The sequence below is a fragment of the Gracilinanus agilis genome, chromosome 4, assembly GCF_016433145.1.
Source record: "Gracilinanus agilis isolate LMUSP501 chromosome 4, AgileGrace, whole genome shotgun sequence".
Classification (NCBI taxonomy): Eukaryota; Metazoa; Chordata; class Mammalia; order Didelphimorphia; family Didelphidae; genus Gracilinanus; species Gracilinanus agilis.
Window position 1 is genome coordinate 177288403 of NC_058133.1, and position 19958 is coordinate 177308360.

At 35.4% G+C, this 19958-nt stretch overlaps 1 protein-coding gene across 1 annotated transcript in view; it reads left to right on the forward strand.

Annotated features, from left to right (window-relative positions):
• The window catches only part of HSF5 (heat shock transcription factor 5), a 37671-nt gene that overhangs the window by 16210 nt on the left and 1503 nt on the right, over positions 1-19958 (forward strand). The window contains exons 4-6 of the mRNA XM_044675066.1: positions 7197-7294; positions 10044-10577; positions 12489-12666. Coding sequence (XP_044531001.1) covers positions 7197-7294; positions 10044-10577; positions 12489-12666 — 810 coding nt within the window. The remainder of the gene's footprint in view (positions 1-7196; positions 7295-10043; positions 10578-12488; positions 12667-19958) is intronic.

The following is a 19958-nucleotide window of genomic DNA, read 5'->3' on the forward strand; positions in this document are numbered from 1 at the left end:
ATTGCCAGCAAGTGTGTTCATCTAATCTCCACTTAGAAAACTCTAGTAACAAGAAACTCACTCTCCTTTGATATAGGCTGTCCCATTTTGGGAAAGCTCTAATTATTATAGTTTTTTTTTTCTCTTATGCTAAGCCAAAATTTTCCTCTTTATAATTTTCCATGCATGTTTCCATTTTGGGGAAAAAACAGAATGGATTTTCTATAGGCCAATTCTTTATACATTTGAATTCTTTCTGTTCTTACTCTTCCCCTCCCCTGACACTCTCTTTCTCTCTGTCTCTCTGTCTGTCTCTCTCTCTTCCCTTCCCTCCCTCTTTCCTTTCCCTCTCCCTCCTCTTTTTCTCTCTCTCTCTTCCCCTCTCCCTATTCATTTTCCTTTTATCTTCTGCTTTGGAACCAAGGCAGAAAAGTGTTAAGGACTAGGCAGTTGTGTTCAGGATCACTTAACTAGGAAGCGCCTGGGAATTTTATTCTAGATTTATTTGTCTTTGAAGCACATAGATGACCCATCTATTTTCGCTTGCTATATTACTAACCTATCAATTTTTCTGGTCATACATACAACTTTTCTTTACACTACTTCCCTTGTATAGGTCTTCACTAGTCATATTTTAGAGCTTGCTTATACCAACCATATGCATCTCCATTGACCTTGGAGAGATCTGCAACTTTCTTTAAGGTCTGTGCTATTTTATCACTTGCAGCTTTATATAGCATTCCTGGAAGAATATTGTTAAAAGATGGGCCTTTATTTCTCAGAGAAAGCTTAGAGTCCTTAAAAAACATGGAACAGTTATCAAAAAACAGTAGAAGCTGTTCTTTTCCAGTTCAGTTTTGCACTCTGTTCTTCATACACAGCATCTGTCCAATAAATGTATACTGATGGATCTGTAATAATTAAAAGGTCACCAAATTGTAATAATTGAAAGTAAATTTGAGGCTGTTAGTAGCTTTAGCTTTATTACAGCAAAGGTAGTGAGAGTAAAGAGAGAGAAATGCAGGAAAGAGGTAGAGAGCAGTTTAGCTAAATACCCTAATTGCCATTCTAATGGAATGAGGCTCATCACTGACAAAGACTTCTTCAGGGCTAATCTCTAGTCAGAAGTCTTCAAGTGTCTTCAGCAGAGTCACCAGGGCAGAAGTATCTCCAGCAAGAGTGTTAACAACACAAGAATGTCTGATCAGACCTCTGTTCATGCCTTTATAAGTCATTTTCTCCACCCACTAGCTCTCTCACATCACATCTCAGGAACCAATCATATTTCCTTAATCTTAATTTGCCTGACACTACCCAGGGAGGCAGTGCCTATGGGATCAATTTCCTGTCTCTGAGTGTATGTCAGTACTTGCACATCAATGGTAAAGGATCTTCAATTTCCTGACTGATTACATCAAAGGTTGCTGATTGATTACATCAAAGAAAACAAAGGGAGGGTAAAACCCTTTTCACAATCCCTCCTGTGGTTCTTTTGGGAGACAAGCACCTTGAAAATCTCCCCAGTTGAGAGTTTTGGGAGATTAACATGCCTAGTCTCCCCAATGAATTATTTCAAATAACCAGCTCATACTTCTAAAGATTCTCTTTCTAGAGGTGTGTAGAATATTGCACTTTCTAAGGGGGAATTATAATAATTTAGGCATAAGAGGGAAATAAAAGAGAAATAAAACAATGATTGATAGATGCATCGACAAAAAGCCAATTAGGGGACAATTCTCCTTGGCATAAGAGTTTGCATTCAGAACAAATGATATGTTCAGCCCCCTTAAGTTCAGTTCATTATATCCCAAAATTCACTCTGGATCTTTTTGATGCAGTGTGTGGTTTCCACAGGCTTCCTTATGGCACCTTCTTCAAAAGATCTGCTTTTTTGATTTGGGGTATTGGCGAGTTTCCTTTCCTGCAGTTTCTCCAAAAGATTTCAAACCTTAGATTTTAGGATAATTATACAGATCAGCTTGTCTATCCAACTATACACTATAATCTTGAAAATAGGCATTTTTTCATCTTTTTTATTTTTCCTGCATGGATAGACTCTTTTGAGTAATTATGAATCTTGCTTAGTAGATTTTGCAATTTTCCTAGACTCAATGTAATCCTTGCAATGTCATCCATACCTCACAATTTGTAGAGAATTCTTATTCCATTTGAACTCTGTGGCAAGCACTTTTGACCAGTGTGTACCTCTTTTATCCTTTACCTGATATTAATAATCAGAGAGTAACGTTACAAAGTTGTCTTGGTTGTTTATTTCTCTGGTATAATCTTATATAAATTTGAGACATACATGGGAGACAACTTGTTGGAAGAGAGCCTTTATTAACATAGCATTTGGATGTACAGAACTTGATGCTTTTTTTAAACCATCTAAAGATAGCTAACAAGTTGATATTTTATTCCTGTATACCTTTTTATAAGTTGTAAGATGATAAAGATATTATCTGTTACAGCATATCATTTGTGAACACCTGCCCCTTGCATACTTTCCTCATGATTCTTTAATGTGCATGTAAATTTTTCATATAAAATATTAGAGCTATGAAAAAATAGATATATATGGGTCAAGGTTTACTGATATTCTTTCAGTTTATTCAATTCAACAAGGACTTATTAAGTTAACTACTGTGGACCAGGCACTGTGCTGGATGCTGGGGATACAAAGACAAAAATTGTTCTTCTAGGAATTTTATTTTACTGGAGGAAAAAAACATGTACACAAATGAAAAAGAAAGCTTTTTTTTTAGTAAATACAAAGTGACTTGGGGCATGTGGAAAAACCACTAATCATTGGGAGAAGGTGATTGGGAAGGGCCTCTTGTTAATAGTAGCATTTGAAATTGAACAAACTCCCATTGAAAGGGGTATCTGAAACTTCCAAGAGGTGAATATTCCAGACTTAAGAAAAGCAGGGAACAGACATTGCAAGGTCATAGAACTTGAAGTGGGGGAATATCTGATATAGAGGATAGCAAGTAGATCAATTTAGATGAAATAAAGGAGCTATATGTGAAATCAGTTTAGAAAAGGAGTTCTTAAACTTTCTTGTGTCATGGATCCCTTTGACAGTGTGGGAAAGCCTTCAGACCCCTTCTTCAAATAATATAAAAATAATATAAAAATAAAAAATACTATTATAAAATATACAAATTTTGCAGATGATATTGAAATATAATCATCTGAATTTTTTAAAAAGACAGATTACCTTAGGTTAAGAACCCCTGATCTAAAAAGGTAGGTTGTAGCTAGATTTTGAAGGACTTTAAATATTTTCTTCTTCTAGAGGCAATGATGAACTACTGAAGGTTCAGTACCTGGCTTGACCAGGTTCTTGACAAGGTGAAGTGACATGGTCTGACCTGTGTTTAGATATATAAATTTAGCAACGTTTGTCTTGGGAAGGCTAGATGCAAAGAAATAAAGCCATAATTCAGGCAAGATTTGATGAAGACCTGAAGTAGGGATATTGATGTGAATAGAGATGTAGGGGAATTGACAACATTGCAAGTAGTTTGATATGGAAAGTGAGAGTAAGGGCTAAATGAATATAGACTCCTAGGCTGCCAGCTTGGGTGATGGGGAAAATAAGTAGTACCCTTGATAGAGATAGGGAAGTTAGGTAGGGTTTTGGGGAAAAACAAAGTTCTGTTTTGGATATGTTGAATTTGAGAAACCTTGGGGACATTCAGATAGTGATATCCCAGTTGGAGATGGAAGATTGGCTTTCAGGAGAGAAATGAAGGTTGCATGGATAATTTGGGATTCCTATTCAATGATTCAATGATAATTGAATCTCCATTTTAGCTGATCATATTACCAAGGAAAAGAGTTGAGAGAAGGGCCCCAACGTGAACAGGAGGAGTTCACTGACGAAGGGAGGCAGGACTTGCATGAAAATCTTGCAAAAAAGACTGAGGGAAGAACAGGACAAAACACTGTTGGGAAAAACTGTAGAGGAGAGTATCTAAGAGAGGGTGGACTCAGAAAGCTTCAGATTTCAGGATAAATAAGAACTGAGAAAAACCCATTAAATGTAGCTGTAAAGGAATCATTGATGACCCACGAAGAGAGTTGGTGAGGATGATAATCAGAATATGGGAGGCTAAGAAGTAAATGAGAAGTTTTGGCTTTTCCTAGGAATTTAGCTGGAGAAGGGCTTTATAATATAGTGCAAAGGGTTTTAGAAGATGGGGAGATCTGGACATATTTGTAGGCAGCAAAGCAAAAATCTATTTTTAAGGAGTAGTTGTAACCAGAGAAAGGGAATGAATAATTTGAAGTTCTTGGAGTGGGATTGTTATTGAGAAGAAGGGCCACTTTGATTTTGAAGATTTAAGAGTGAAAGGAGGAAAGGGAATTGAGAGCAAAGGTGCTAGCCTAGGAAAATAGCCAGGTCACAATGAGAATGAAGGACAAGTTTAGGAAGAAAGAGACACAAGATATTCAAGAATAGGAGGTTGTGGTCTGAGATAGAAATTTCAAAGTTGTGGGTCATCAAAGTGAAACAGGTATTCATAACGGTCAAGTTAAGGATCTGAACATTCCTTTGTTTGAGGAGTAAAGATAATATACTGAGGAGTTTAAACAGTCAGATCAGGAAGTTTTCATGGAATATTGATAAGTATGTTAAGTTGCCAAGTAAAAGGGCATTGTTTGAGGTGGAGACAAGGCTGTGAGCCCAGGTCCTGAGGTCCTTGAAAAAGAGAAAAAAATGAACTGGAGGTTGGTAGATAATTAAGAAGAGAAGTTGAATTGAGTGATAAAGATAGTGTTATCCTCAAAGGAAGAGAGGTTGCTTAGTAACAGTGGCAAAAGGATAGTCTGGAAGTGGGACTCAGAATTAAGGTACATGCCTAGTTCTCCTCCTAATCCTGTGCAGTGTCATTTGGGGGAAGCCAGATTCTGTTAGCAATAGAAGATGGAGAGTTTGAAGTAAAGACATAGTATAAAGTGAGGGGTTTTTTCATTTTTTTTTTTTTTGCTATTACCTGTTTTTTCTATATTACCTTCTAAAGTGGGGTTTGTTAACAAGAAAGAAAAGAGACTAGGAATAGAACTATGAATGTGGATGAGGTGTAGTGGTAGGATTGGGGTGGATAGGGATGATAATATATTTGCTTCTTTTTGGTAATTAGGTCTGAGATTTTTTCCCCCCAAGAATGTCATTTGTTCCCTTGCCCCCACCATTTCTCCTTTGAATTACCTAAAGTGTCATTCCATTGATATCTTCTGCCCTTTTAATTTTTTAACATACCATTTTAATGTCATTTCTACTTCATCACGAAACATATTTTGGACTATATATTTTTCATGTTTCACAAAGGTGTCTTTAGTTGTCATCTCTCTCTGGAGGTCAAGTGTTTGATTAGAGATGGTTTCTAGGGTCTTTTGGTCTCCTTGTTATGTTAATTGACCAGATATCACCTAAACTTTGTTAGGAAAGAGAAATACTCTGTTGATATTCATTGCCCTATCAGTTTTATTTTAGCTTAATTAAAATTAATATTGATCTTTTTTTTTTAAACTCTTACCTTCTGTCCTAGAATCAGTACTGTGTATTAGTTTCAAGGCAGAAGAGTAGTAAGGGTTAGGCAATGGAAGTTAAGTGGGTTACCCAGAATTACAGCTAGGAAGTGTCAAATTTGAACCCAGAACCTCCTGTCTCTAGGCCTGGCTCTCAATCCTCTGAGCCACCTCTCCACTCCTGATACTGATCTTTATTCTAACAAGTTGGTAATTTGAATGTACATAGACAGCTGATTCAGAATGTATCTGACATAAGTAACTAGTTATTTCCCATTTGTTGATACTGAGTAATTTAAATTTTCTTGTGATGCATTTTATTGCTCTCTATGTCTTATGTCTTCTATCTCTTCTATTTCTTACTTTTGAACAGTGCTTTTCAACATTTTTTCTCTATACTTTTTTTCCACCTTTGTATTGAAGTCATGGAATATTAAAGCATATGATAATTTAATTTGGAAGATTTTATTGAATTCTTCATAAAATTTCTCTGGCTCTGCAAATTATTTATTATTATGGTGGCTTTTTTGCAAATGCTTATCATAAAAACTTCAATAGAGAATGACCAAATGCCACCCTGTAACAATGTTTTTTCTTGTGCTTGGACACAAAGTAAAGCCATTCCCTCTAACTCCTTTGTGAACTATCCTTTTAGGTAGCAGCAAGTTTTGTCTTTGACTTTTTTATAGTGAAACTTGGTAAGATGAATATAATTCATTTCCTTTAATAGTGTCTACTTGTTGACCTCTGAACAAAGATTAGAGAACCAGCAACCATTAAGTTAATATTTAAAGATGATAAAAAATGTGATTATTAATTCCCCCTCTGTTCCTACCCTTTTTTATATCTCTTTGCCATTGTCACTTCAAAAGTATTTATAGAGGACTTGGGACCATTTTGTATTTTTCTCTTTGGTGGTTACAGCCAAGAATTCATTGCCAAGTGGCTGACCTACTGGTGATGAAGCTTTCTGTTCCTTCCTTAAACAAAACGTATGTTTTTTTGTTGACAGAACTAATTAAAATTTCTGACATTAAAAAAAAATCCTTACCCTTCTGTCTTAGAATCAATACTATGTATTGGTTTCAAGGCAGAAGGAGTAGTAAGTGGGGTTAAGTGACTTGCCCAGGGTCATACATCTAGGAAGTATCTAAGGCCAGATTTGAACCCAGGACCTTTCATCTCTAGGCCTGGCTCTCAATCCACTAAACCACCTAGGTGCCCCTTCTGACATGTTTAGAACCTGCCAGAGCTTTACTTCACCACCATAACCTTTGAGAATGCTGATCAGCTCCATGGCATGATAAGACATCTAAGTAGGATTTTGTGGAGGCTTTCTTAGTAAATCCCCAAAATATTTGCAGCTGCTATTGAAATAAGACTTTCTATGTTTCTAGCATTCTAGCAAAACAAAATCTCTTTTGACAAGAACAAATAAATTTTAAAAGATAATATCAAATAAAATGGTCTGATATTAAAGATATTCAGGCATGGCTCAAAAAAACTGTTGTTTACTGTTTATAGTAAATAACATCAATGAAAAGGACTAAATATTATGTTATAATGGCCCAACACAATTAAACTTTTGGTATTTTGCAGCAAAAATGAAAAAGGAGAGTACTCTTATATAATAAAATCTGACTATAGTTGATGTATTTCCTGTGTTTGTATTATAGCTGTACTACAATGTTGCTCCCCATCTACCCACATGGATGCCCTAAGTAGCTGTGTCAGTCCCACTGCCTCTTCCTATGCACACTGCAATTATTTCCAGGTGAGCATCTTAAGATAACAGAGATTCTCTGAGATTCATGATTGGTTGGAATTCTTTTTGAACTAGCCCTGCGATTTCATTGGCATATAAGAAATTCCTAAAGAGAAATCTCCCTCTCTCAATGTAGTGAGCACCTCTTTGCAACTTTGAAGTTTTAGAAAGTAATATGGGCCATAAAGAACCTTGTCGATGGCCTCACAGCCAGTATGTGTCAAGCAGAACTTGAACTCTGGTCTTTATGCAAAGTCAGCCTCACTATGCCACATTGTCACTGGAAATTCATAGGATGATAGAATTTTGAGTTTGAAGGAATTTTAGATTTCTTGCGGTCCACTCCCTTCCTCTTTATTTTATAAATGAAGAAATAGTTCATAGGCCAAGTGACTTCCCCAAGGTTATATAAACAATCAATAGCAGGATTTGTACCACATATCTCAGGTCTTTTAAACCCAAATTCAGTGATCTTTGTAAAACACAACCAGAGGAGTGTTCTATGAATGTTAAACATCAAAAACTGAGTTGAGTGCATTTTTAGAATTTGTAATACTTTAAGAATCTGAGATTTTTTATCACTGAAGCATTTGTTGTTGTTGCTTCTTCTTCTTCTTCTTCTTCTTTTTTTTTTAAACCCTTTAACTTAGGTGTATTGTCTCATAGGTGGAAGAGTGGTAAGGGTGGGCAATGGGGGTCAAGTGACTTGCCCAGGGTCACACAGCTGGGAAGTGGCTGAGGCCGGGTTTGAACCTAGGACCTCCTGTGTCTAGGCCTGACTCTCACTCCGCTGAACTACCCAGCTGCCCCCTGTTGTTGCTTCTTCTTGATTCATCTTTGACTCTTTGTTGGCCACCCCTCCCCCCAGTTTGGAATTTTCTTGGCAAAGATTTTGGATTGATTTGCCATTTTCCTCTCCAGCTCTTTTCAGATAAATGAGAAATGGAGGCAAACGGCATTAAGTGACTTGCCTGGGATCACACAGATAATAAGTGTCTGGGAGTAGATTTGAACTCAGGAAGATGAGACTTCCTAACTTCAGATGTGGCACTGTATCCACTGAGCTATTTATCTGTGCTATTAGGGATTTACCTCTACTACTACAAAGTATATTCTTATATCCTTGTATATAATTCGTGAGTTATTATGGCCAAAAAATTCATCATTCAAAAGCCAATTTTTTAACTTAGGTAGGCTTAGGCTTTAGACAAAGGAACCCATGGCTAGACTTATATTTGATGTTTCTCCTTCCAGTTTAGGACCTGCCACAGCTTGTGCTTCACTAGCATAGCCTTGAGGAGCCCAGGGTCACTTCTATCACAATAAAGCATCAGAATAAGATTTTAGAGGAGTAGAACATTTTTGTAAGCTTTAAAATATAAAACTGAATCCAAAATTCTAGAATAATTTTCATTCTATTAATGAGATTGAATATCATCAGAATAAATTTGCATTGTATATAGGCCACCATATTAAGTATATAATCAAGGGTGGTAAATCATAAAACAACAAAATAAAGAAATATGTAGAAAAGACTGAGCAATGATTCATTTTGCTTAAAGCTGAGTATTCTAGGTACCAATTAGAAAACATAGCTGTGATTTTAAAATCTTACTCTATTATTTCTAGTAGAAGGCCATTTATTCTCCTAATCATTCATTTGTTTAGCACCTCCTACGCACAAAATATTGGTATTTTCAGATTGTAATCACTTTAGAGATCATTATGGTCTTTTTCATAAGCAACTATATAGCTTTTTTTCTTTTAGACTTTTCTTCAAAGTCATTTATCCAATTCAGTGGCAACAGGGGTTTCCACGCTTAGCTTTACAAGCAGATTACTGAAGAGGGATACTTCATTATCTTGCTTTGTACAAATATTTCCTTTGTATTTTTAGGTAGAGTGGACATATCTCTAGTTTCAGTGAGTTGATGAGCCTCAAATCTTTGAAATCTTTTATTGTAGTATCCGTATTCCTAAAGTGGTTTGTAGTGGATATAAAGTGGTATTTCTTGACTTCTTTTTCAATGTTAATAGAAATACTTAGTAATGGCTACTTGTGCTAGAGTTCATATAGTGGTAAATGTGTAGTTTCAGGTCAATTCAATAAGCATTTTAAAAAAATCTAACTTTTAAAAACCCTTACCTCTTGTCTAAGAATCAATGTTAAATATTGGTTCCAAGATGGAAGATCAGTAAAGGCTAGGCAATTGGGGTTAAGTGATTTGCCCAGGGTCACATAACTAGGAAGTATCTGAGGTCAGGGCCTTGAACCCAGGGCCTCCTATCTCTAGACATGATAATTTATCCAATGAGCCACCCAATTTCCCCTCAAGTATTTTTTATAATCCCATTATGTACTGGATATTGCCCTAGATATGGAGAATAAAAAGGCAAAAATGAAACATTTCTTGCTCTCAGGGACCCTAGATATTTTGACTCATTAGACTGACCTCTTTGAGAGCAGAGGCGCCATGCTCCCCCCTATCCCCCCACCCCTCTCCCCGACCCTTTCTTTGTAACCTCAGCACTTAGCACAGTGCCTGCTGTGTAGTAGACACTTAATAAAAGTTAGTTAACTGACTTGACTCTTGAAGAATGATTCACTGCTAAGTAATAGATGAATCTATAATTTCCTAGTAAATCAAAACTTAGTGGGTGATCAGTACTTTATATTTCACAATTACCATCTTAACCTTTTGCTTGTTATTCATTTTTTCTTGTATTTTATTTTCCTTTTGAAATTTGTTTGTCCCAGAATCCTCCAATGCAGTCTTCCTATCCAGTTGAGTTTCTACCTTCTAACTGGCCGTGTGGTGCTACCGATGAAAATAAGAAAACTGAAGTAAACTTGGAAGCTGTCTTTCAAATTGTAGATGAGCTACATTCATCCCCTAAATTGGAGATGGTAAAGGTAGAGCCTGTAGAAAACCAGGGGCCAACGTCTCAGTCTAACAGGGGCCAACATATCCTGGCAAATCCAAGCAATAGCAATGCATCTTCCACGAGTCAGACTAGCCAGCTGGAGCCACTCACTCCAGTAGGTTCAGATATTACATCATTTGTGGTTGGAACAGAACAAGCAATTACCTGCTCTCTGCCACAGTCACCTGAATATATCTATACCATCCACACTGCTCAGCCTGTTGAAAATACCACTGCAATAACAGTTCAGGAACCTGCAGGAGCCATCCAACAAGCTCATGTAAAACTGAAGGAACAGCTGAGTCATAATCCATCTCCATCGTCAGTAGTGTTTGTTCAGGAGGGGCTACCATTCAGTGCACATCAGGTAAGAAGTTTTTTTAAAAAACCCACATAAAAAAATCTTAGCTTAGTAAAGGCCATAGAAATCGGGTGATTCTTGTTCAACTGAATCCTTTGTTTATATATGAAGTGGCCTAATGTAAAGAAATTATTTAGTTTTAGTTGTGTATAATTTCTTGGGTCCTTCAGAAGAACTGTGTCATAATGATTCTGTAACTGTATTTTCACTGTGACCAGCTAGAAGGTGCCAGGAATTTGCTTTGGGAATTCATTTGACCAAGAGTTGGTTAGCTGCTTTCTCCAGATTCTGTTGTTTTTGTCTATGAGTTTTGCAAAATGGGTGCATTGCTCTGATGGTGTAGTTGTTACTATTTTTACTACTTACATTCAATCTGTTTAAAAGATGTCAAGATATCATTCATCTTTGCTGTACAAAAGCTTTGTGAAAAGCTTTCTAAGGAGCCTGCTCCTTATTTTAAGTTGGGTGGAATGTAGATTTCTAGCTATTTTGAGATTTCTAAAGTGATTAATCCCTGTTCAGTTATTTTTCACTTTGAGTTGTGTTTTATAATTTTGTTTAATTCCCTTATATCTAAGTTGTTGAAAATACTTTACATAATTTAAACAAGTGACTGTCCTCTGAATGCTTTATCAATAATAATTTTTCAGGTTAATGACTTGCAGAAGTTATTCACATATATTACTATGTCCTTGAAAATGTATTATTCTTGGTGGATTACCACAGAACTTTCCTACCCATCCTTAACAAACATTATGAATAGATAGGTATGTTAGATTATATCTTTCCATCTTTCTTATTTATTTTCCTTGTTGAATTGGAAATTTTGAGAGGTGACTACTGACAGGGATTCTGAAGGATGAAAGAAAGTATCTTTGTTGGTTTTAGTATATGACCATAAGACTAAGAAGCTTTGGTTTTCCAAAGAATTGGTAAGAACAATTGATCAGTGGTAATGCATCAAGATGAAAATGTTTTTTTGTGAGTTAATGCTTTAAGTTACTTCCTCCTGCTTTATATTGTACACCAGACCTTTGCTTGACCTTCTGGTTCTTGAAAACTTAAATCTGTATAATTTGCTGGGGATTCCCAAGAGAACTATTTAGCAGCTCTTTTAGTTCTCTTCTAATTTTAGTTCCACATTCTTTTTAGTTTCTGTCCCTTCAATGTGTTTTTGAGTGTGGAGAGTTGGGCCCCAGGAATTCTGTATTTGAAGTATGTTGTAAATTTGATAGACCAAAAGGGAGGTCAAAAATAAGACCTGTTGGATATCTTTCTGTGCTATATTTTCTATTTCAAATAAGCCAATGGAAAGGGTTGGTAAAGCTGTATTGTCTGCTAGCCTTCATATCCCCACCCCAAAAGTTTTGACTTTCATGGTTTAGAACTACATTCCTGCACAAAGTTGCAATTGTTTCAGTAAATAGTTTTTTTCAATGTTATAACTTCTGAAAGCTACATGTTAGTGTAAAATTAGCATTTTTCTTTTCTCTCACTATAGCTACTTTGTCGATTGCTTTTATTTCATAATGTAATTTAGCTTTGAAATAAAATCATAAAGAGACAGTGGGTGTAGTTTAAAAAATTGGAGAGCTCAACTTAGTGGTTTGGTTTGCCAAGGATAATTTAGGTATCCTAAGAGAGAACTTCATCAGTTTAAGAAAATATGTTATTTCCTTATATACTTCATAAATGATGCACTTGTTTTATCCCACTGAATTTTATCCCATAGATAGCTCCATTGAGAAAAATGGAAGCTTATTCCTTTCTTAGGAATGAAGAAATCCTTATAAGCATACTTCTTGGGTCATAAACCTGAAATAGAATTTCCCTGATAAAAGAAATCAAATAGAAATAAATCCATATAATGCCTACATAGGGAAAGGCTCAGAGTAATGAGTGGGTTTGATGTTTTAGGTGGATGCCAGTATAAAGTGCCAGACCAATCCACCTGAGAATATCCTGCCTTCAGAGCAGATGGGATTCCTTATTTCAGATATGGGGCCAACCAGCAAACCTAGTAAAGATACAGGTTCATCCACCCCAGCCAGATACAGAGAGCGAAGAAGCAGCTCACAGCAGGGCAAGTCCCCTGGTAAGGATCATTTCTTAAAAGTTTTCAACACTTCTTATAATCAACAACTCAGGAGTAAAACTGTCAAGAAGTGAAATGAATGAGTAAATGAGCTTCTTTCTGGGTCTTCAACTTCCTATTCAGGATTTCATAGTACCCATGACACTGGCATTATTCATGATTATTATTTAACAGTGTGTTTTTATTGATTGTCCCTGAAAGGTAGGTTGGAATTATTTTCTCCATTCTGTAGGTGTTTTATAATTTGAAAAATCGAGGGATCAAAAAAAAAAAAAAAGACAACTCAAGAAAGTCTAAAGAAATTGTGATTATATGGTACAGGGAAAGACCAGGCTAAAAGAGTAACTTAATTACTATCTTCAGATAACAATGTTATTGCAGGGAGTAGTTGTTTTCTAGTCTTGGATGATAGTACAGGAGGAAATTACTTTAAATTACAGCATGAGAGAGCTTTATTGGACTTTAAGGAAAATATTCTGATTACATTAAAAGGGTTAATATGAAATATGACTATAATGTAATGAGATTGATAAATGAGTGTTCATATCAGGGACACTGTCAGGTTTCAGTGCAGTAGTTTCAAGGCTGGCTAGTTTTATACTGACCATTGTGAATTAGAGTAAATGTAGGCATAAAATTACTCAGAGCAAAGAATGTGAAATTTTTCAAGAAATTAACTCTATATAAAGTGTGACATTAAAAGATGCCTGGAATGACACAAAAAATTAAAAATATTGGGAAGAATATCTATTTTGCATGAGGTGATTATTTACCCTTAAGACAGACAAAAATGGTGAAAAGGTCAAAGATTCTGTTCATTCAGATAGATGGTTAACCGAGAATGATGGCTGCAGAGTTAAACTTAGATGAAGAAACAGACTTATTTTGAAAGACAATTTGAACATGATGCAAATTTTTGTAATGAGCAGAAATAGCAAAAACTTTACATATTTTGTCTAGGTTTATTTTAAAAACCAAAAAAGATGCTTTGAAGAAATAATATCCAGTAATAAAAAGCATTTTATGTTTGGAATTATGAAGGATTTTAGAGATTATGTATTAGGTAAAAGGAGTGGACTGTGATTCATTGATTCATTTCTTTGCTTTTGTTTACATTGTGGTTTCTGTGAAATAGCTTATGAGCAAAAACTGCAGTGTTCATCTTGATCATATACTTGATTTAGCTCTTAATGACTTTCAACAGTTAAAAAATAATCAATTTATTTTTAAAAGATTAAAGAAATGGGCAGCTGGGTAGCTCAGTGGAGTGAGAGTCAGGCCTAGAGACAGGAGGTCCTAGGTTCAAACCCGGCCTCAGCACTTCCCAGCTGTGTGACCTTGGGCAGGTCACTTGACCCCCATTGCCCACCCTTACCACTCTTCCACCTATGAGACAATACACCGAAAAGTACAAGGGTTTAAAAAAAAAAAAGATTAAAGAATGAAGGTTGGCTACTTTTTATATACATATTTAAAGACCATGATACGGGCTCTGAAGGTAATTCCAACATGGTTTTAAACAATGGCAACATCATTGGAATAAATATGTAATCTCTCAAGTTGACTATGGTGAAAGATATAGCATGAATTTCATTGTATAAATTATAGTATGTTGTGTTTTTAAATCTCATTACTTTATAACCATACTTCATGAGTCATTTTAATAAGAAACTAAAAATTTAATCTAAAAACTAAAAATTTAGAAAGAAGGTAGACCTTTCTAATTTTAGCTCAGCCTAGAAGCAGAGTAATGGGCTAGGTGATCTCATAAGGTCTCTTCAAATCTTTGGATTCCATTTTAGAGTTCTCAGGTGAACCTTAAAGGTCATGTACTTGGAATGATGAAGTATAGTGTACAAACTATCCTAAAGACAATTTATAGTGTTTATACAGTGTGCCTTAAAGACCTCAGAATTATAGGAACATAGAATTTAAAACATTAATGTTTTTTACTATTATTGATGTTCATGGGATGAATAATTAGCAAATTTATTAGTCTGATTTTTAAGCATCTCATTAAGTCTTTAAATTGCTTGTGCCTTGATCAGAGTCATTGGCAGATAAAACTCTTTCCTAGCTTTGACTTTCTGGTATAAAGCAAAAGATTTGTTAAATTCTAATATACTTAAAAAGTCTAAACTTGGTTTCGTTTATTAGTGACAAGGGAGCAATTGGTCTATAATTAAGTCTGAACAGCTTAAGTAGCTTTTAGAATTGAAGCATAGGCAGAAGTGGAATTCATTAATTTGCTAATTGTTCTTCCCTTGCCAAAGTCTAGCCCGACAGTTGATCTACACAAGCATAGCTATATGAAGGTTTTGTGGCTCTAAGAGTCTTTTATTAATAACCAGGTTCAGTGCAAGATTTGGAAACTTCCCATTCCTTTTTTTGGCTTTAAGAGGACTTCTCAGCTGATTTTTTTCCAGTCTAATTATCTCATCTTTACTGATTTTTGCCTTAAAAAAACACACCAAAAAACCTACAGCATTAAAAAAAAAGCAGTCATTGAATTGACTACTGAAAGGTAAGATGAGCACTGGGGATTCCCTCTGAGGTGATTAGATTTCATTGAATGATTGTTTATTGAGCATCTACTATATATTTAACCCAGTAGTAGTAAGTGAAGTAGGAATACAGATAGAAACAGGAACCATGCTTGAATACCCTTATCCAGTGAATAAGAATGAGATACAAGCTCTTCAGATACACCCCCTGCTGCTTATTGCTGTGTTCTGACCCTGAAAACTGAGTATATCAATACATTCCCAACTCTGTTGTGGTCTCTTTATAGCCATATAGGAAAAAGAAACTTAGTCAAAGACAGTGTTATCATCACTTTTTTAGCTCTGAACCCAGAGATCAATCAATGTAGAAGGCTAGAATGTGATAGAAAAAACTCTCCTGCCAGCCTAATTGTATTAATGCTTGTTGACAGCTAGTTTGAATACTTCATATCAATACCTATGCCTTTCTGGTCATCGGAATTGAACCAACCTAGGGAAGACACCACCGTCTTTGAAGGAAAAATTGATGTCTGAATTTGTAAAAGACCTGCATAAAAATATCTGCAATGACTTAGGAGTATATTGTAAATATATATTTTAAATTCCATCTAATCTAGTTCAAGTACTGTAGTTACCTAATATAAACATTTTTATCTCTCTTTTTGTCCATTACAAAATCCAGCCCTTTAACCCAGTGTAGTGTGTTAGTTAAGTGTTGTAGGTATGCAACTATTTCAAGTTCAAAACCCCAGCTTTTTTGTTTCATATTGGTACCTAATCCTACTCTCAGTGCTTCTAGCTATGCACGTAGTGCTTAGAGTTGTTGGATCAGAGTATAATGGTGAAGAGAATAACATTATGACATCTTATTATTATGAGTCTCATCCATATAGCACATCTGAAACCAGTATTTCCTTCGCATCTTAAAGATTCTGACTCCTGTCACAGTACCCAATCTTTCTTTGGAGCCTGGCTGGGACAATTTTCTTTTGAGTGAGAGTGTAATATAACTTTAGCAGTGTTTTCTTTTTTCTGAATTACTTGGAGGAAGATGATGTTATTGTAATGGCAGTTTATTCACTTTCTGTGAGTAGTAGTATGCTTATATTTGACCCTGTGCTATTTTAGGTGAGTTTTCAAGGTTACTGTTTGACTATATCCTTTCCTATTCTCATTATACTCTATTTTCCTGACTTGGAGGGGAAAAGATGTACCAGAAGATTTAAGTCCCAGCACTCCAAATTGGACAGTTTTCTTTAATAAGGTACAAATTGTGGATCCCTTTGGTGAAGCAAATTGGGTTAGTGGCTAGTAAACTAGAAGTTGGGAAACATGGGTTCAAATCCCAGTTCTGTCACTCATTTGCTGTGATACTTTGGTCATGTCTATTAATTTTTTTGTGTTTCTGTTTGGCTATACTTAATACTGGGATATTAGTTTCCTAAACTTGCCCTACTTTGCATGGATGTTGTTAATATGTCTTTAAAGACCTTTTTGGAAAAATACTTTATGAATACATCATGTAGTCATTGTGACCATCCAGAATCACAACCATTTAAGAGTAGAAACATAACCAAAATTTGACTTTTGATTTCAGTACTGGGAGAAACACAGATATAGCCATAACACATACATATATTTGACCTAAATAATATTATGTTTACAGTACTAAGAAAATAAAAAGTAGGGTCACAAAGTTGGGGATATCAATTAGAATATAGTGCATGTTTATGTGTGTGTATATATGTTTATATGTATATGCATATACATTATATCTCTTTATGTTTTAGAATGTATTATTGTTAGCAATAGTATTATGAATAATAAATGGATTGTGGATAGAACAGCAGCTCTGTTCTTTTCAGATATACAGCAAGTCTTTTGTCGACTCTTAGTAAATAGTGAATACTTTCCTAAAGTGATTGCTCTGGTCAGATTCACACTTAACAGTTTGCTGCCATAGAAGGACCCAGGAGCAAGAGTTGAAAGGTTATTGGCCTCAAGGGGGCAGCAATACTTTAGTACCTCTTCCTCTGAGTGGGTGAGGCTAGCGGGTACCATCCTCTTTCACCTCAGTTCCTTCTTGTGCTGGATGGGAGGAACTGGTTCTTCTCAGTGATCTCATCTGAATAAAAATTCAACATTTCTTTTTTCAGTTTGCATTCCTTTTTTCCTTTGACCCATAGTCCTTGTCTGTAAAGTCTTTCTCCCCCAACTATTTGTCATTGAAAATGCTTCTCATTTTGGATGTGGAAGGGGCATTGAAGGAATTTAAAAAATTATTTTTTATTCTTTTGGGGAAAAGTGTGTTATAGAGCAGTTTTGGAATAATTGTCTTATTTCTATTACATTAAAATGGTATCATTAAAATGTGCGTGGAATTAGAATATTTCTCCTTTCTATGTTTTGTAAAATATTCATTTTTTATAACTCTTTTTCCTATAGTAATTGTTTATGGCTGATTTCTTATGAGATCTCATCATTATTTGCTATGTTGAATAAAATGTAATCTTCTTAAAGCTGTCTCTTCTGTTTAGGCTATTTAGTCTGGGAGTCAGGGCCAACACTTTGAGTGGTAGGTATTTTTTCCTTCCTCATCTTTGCTGTTTGTTCCTATTATTTCTCTTTAGTAGGAAAAGGTAACTGTGTTTATGGTATTGTGTGTGTGTTTGTGTTTATAGAATTAAGACTTTTTATGGAGGTACCTAGGCTTTATTTCACTTGATCATGCCACTTTAGTAGACTTGTAGAAAGCCTATAGGCTTTGATCTTCATAGCTCTGATCATCTGTGGCCATAACAAAACTTTGGAATGAATAGATGTTCAGAGAGTGAAGAAAACTCAAATTAGAGTGGCATTCAGATTATTCTAGTAGGTAACTACACATTTATACCTTTTTAGACACTGTGGCCCTGAGGTTTATTGTTGAGAAGAATGAAGTATAATCTTCCTAAAACTGTGACCAAAACATCGTCAGTCATTGGTGAGAAGCTCAAATCATTCAGAAGATTTCAGCTATCATTATAACAATGTTTCTATTTGTAAGTAAAATGAAGGCTTGAACTAGATGATCTCCATGATACCTTTCAACTTTGACATTCTGTAATTCTATGATTCTAATGTCAATACCATTGGTATTAATTAATATTCTAACGTTCTGTTCAGTATTAGTATATTATTTCATTCTAAAATTTAACAGAACTTTTTAATAATTAAAGTGCTTTGAATATTTGCTTCTTCTCCTTCATTATGGTATCTTGCTATAATTTCCCATGGAATCATAGCAACTTAGAACTGGAAGAAACCCCAGAGATCACTTGGTTCAACCCCTTCATTTTACAAATGCAAAAATTCTAAAGTCTGGAGAGTGGCTTGTTCCAAATCATACAGTCCTCCTGATTCTAAGTCCAGTGCTTTTTTTCTTTCTCACTGTGCTGCTTCCCTAAGTGTCTTCTTGAGCCCCCCTTCTTTTTTTTTTTTTTAGCTAAGGCACTTCAAGTTGATTAGGCATTTTGCAAGATCTAAAAAGCCAATAGATACTTATTAAGTGCCTACTGTAAGTTAGGCCCCTTGAGATATGTCTTGTGAGAAAAAATGTTGCTAATAGTCAGGTATCGTCAGTATGTATTTTACTTAGAGAAGCACTGGAGTATACGTTATATCTCCAACTTAGTTCAGAATTTATTGAAAACCTACTATGTACATGATACCATGCTAAGTGGTATAAGAGATATATATAAAACATGATTTCTGTCCTCATGTCTTGACAATTGTCCAGTGTAATAAAACATGAAATGCATCCAGAAAACCAAGAAGATGACACTTTAGGTACCACATTTTGCTTTCTATTTCTATTAACATGTGTTTCACCAACCTGGAATGTGCTCAAATATGCAATTTATGACCTGAGTGGAAACTGCGCAGCTTCATGTTACGTTGGAATTTTTAATTTTATTGACAAAGAAAACTGAATGTTAAAGGCAAAGCCCAATATACTTTTTAAAGAAAGGAATCTCCATTTTGTGGTCCTTGGATTATGGATAAAATTTCATTAAGCTAATGGTCAGAACATTCCAAAACTGTAGAAGGATGTTATCAGTACTTCAGTATGAGACCTTTCATCTTTCTAACCAACATTAAGTTACTGTGTTACTTAAATTCTTCTCTTTTGTGATGAATATGCATATTTTTCTTCTGAGTGTACCTGAGAATATTCACTTGCTGTAGCACCAGCTAGACTATCTTATTATATGTTTATAGGTCTCCTTGTGTTCTCAAACTTCTGGATTGACAGTTTCACTAACAAAGGGACCTAATTGTGATAAAATTATCATTTATGGATTACATTCTAGCTGCTTTCTTTTTAATGGGAGCTATATGCCAAGTGCCAAAGGGCCACTTCAAGCCCCATTCATTAGAGCTAGCAGTGCTCATTGCTGTAAATTTCTGATTCACTTCTTTTCATGAACTCTGCAGTTATGTGCATGATCTTTCCCTTTAAGCATTACTTCTCTGACTCTGCCTTCAAAGCAGTATTACAGATGGTCCTTTTCTTGCTCCCAGAGCTTCTTTTAGGGCATAAAGTGGCCCAGTGACCTTTTCTTTTAAATTTCTTTAGTATATTACATCACAGTATTGTTAATCCTTCTCTCTTTGACAAGGAACTGAGGTAGTTAGAGAATGACCATTGGCTCTTACAGATGTTTCAAGAAGAGCAACATTTGACTGTTTCTTAACTAGGTAGTCCTTGGGTCCTTCCAGTTTCCTACTTCTCAGGAGTATGGTGAA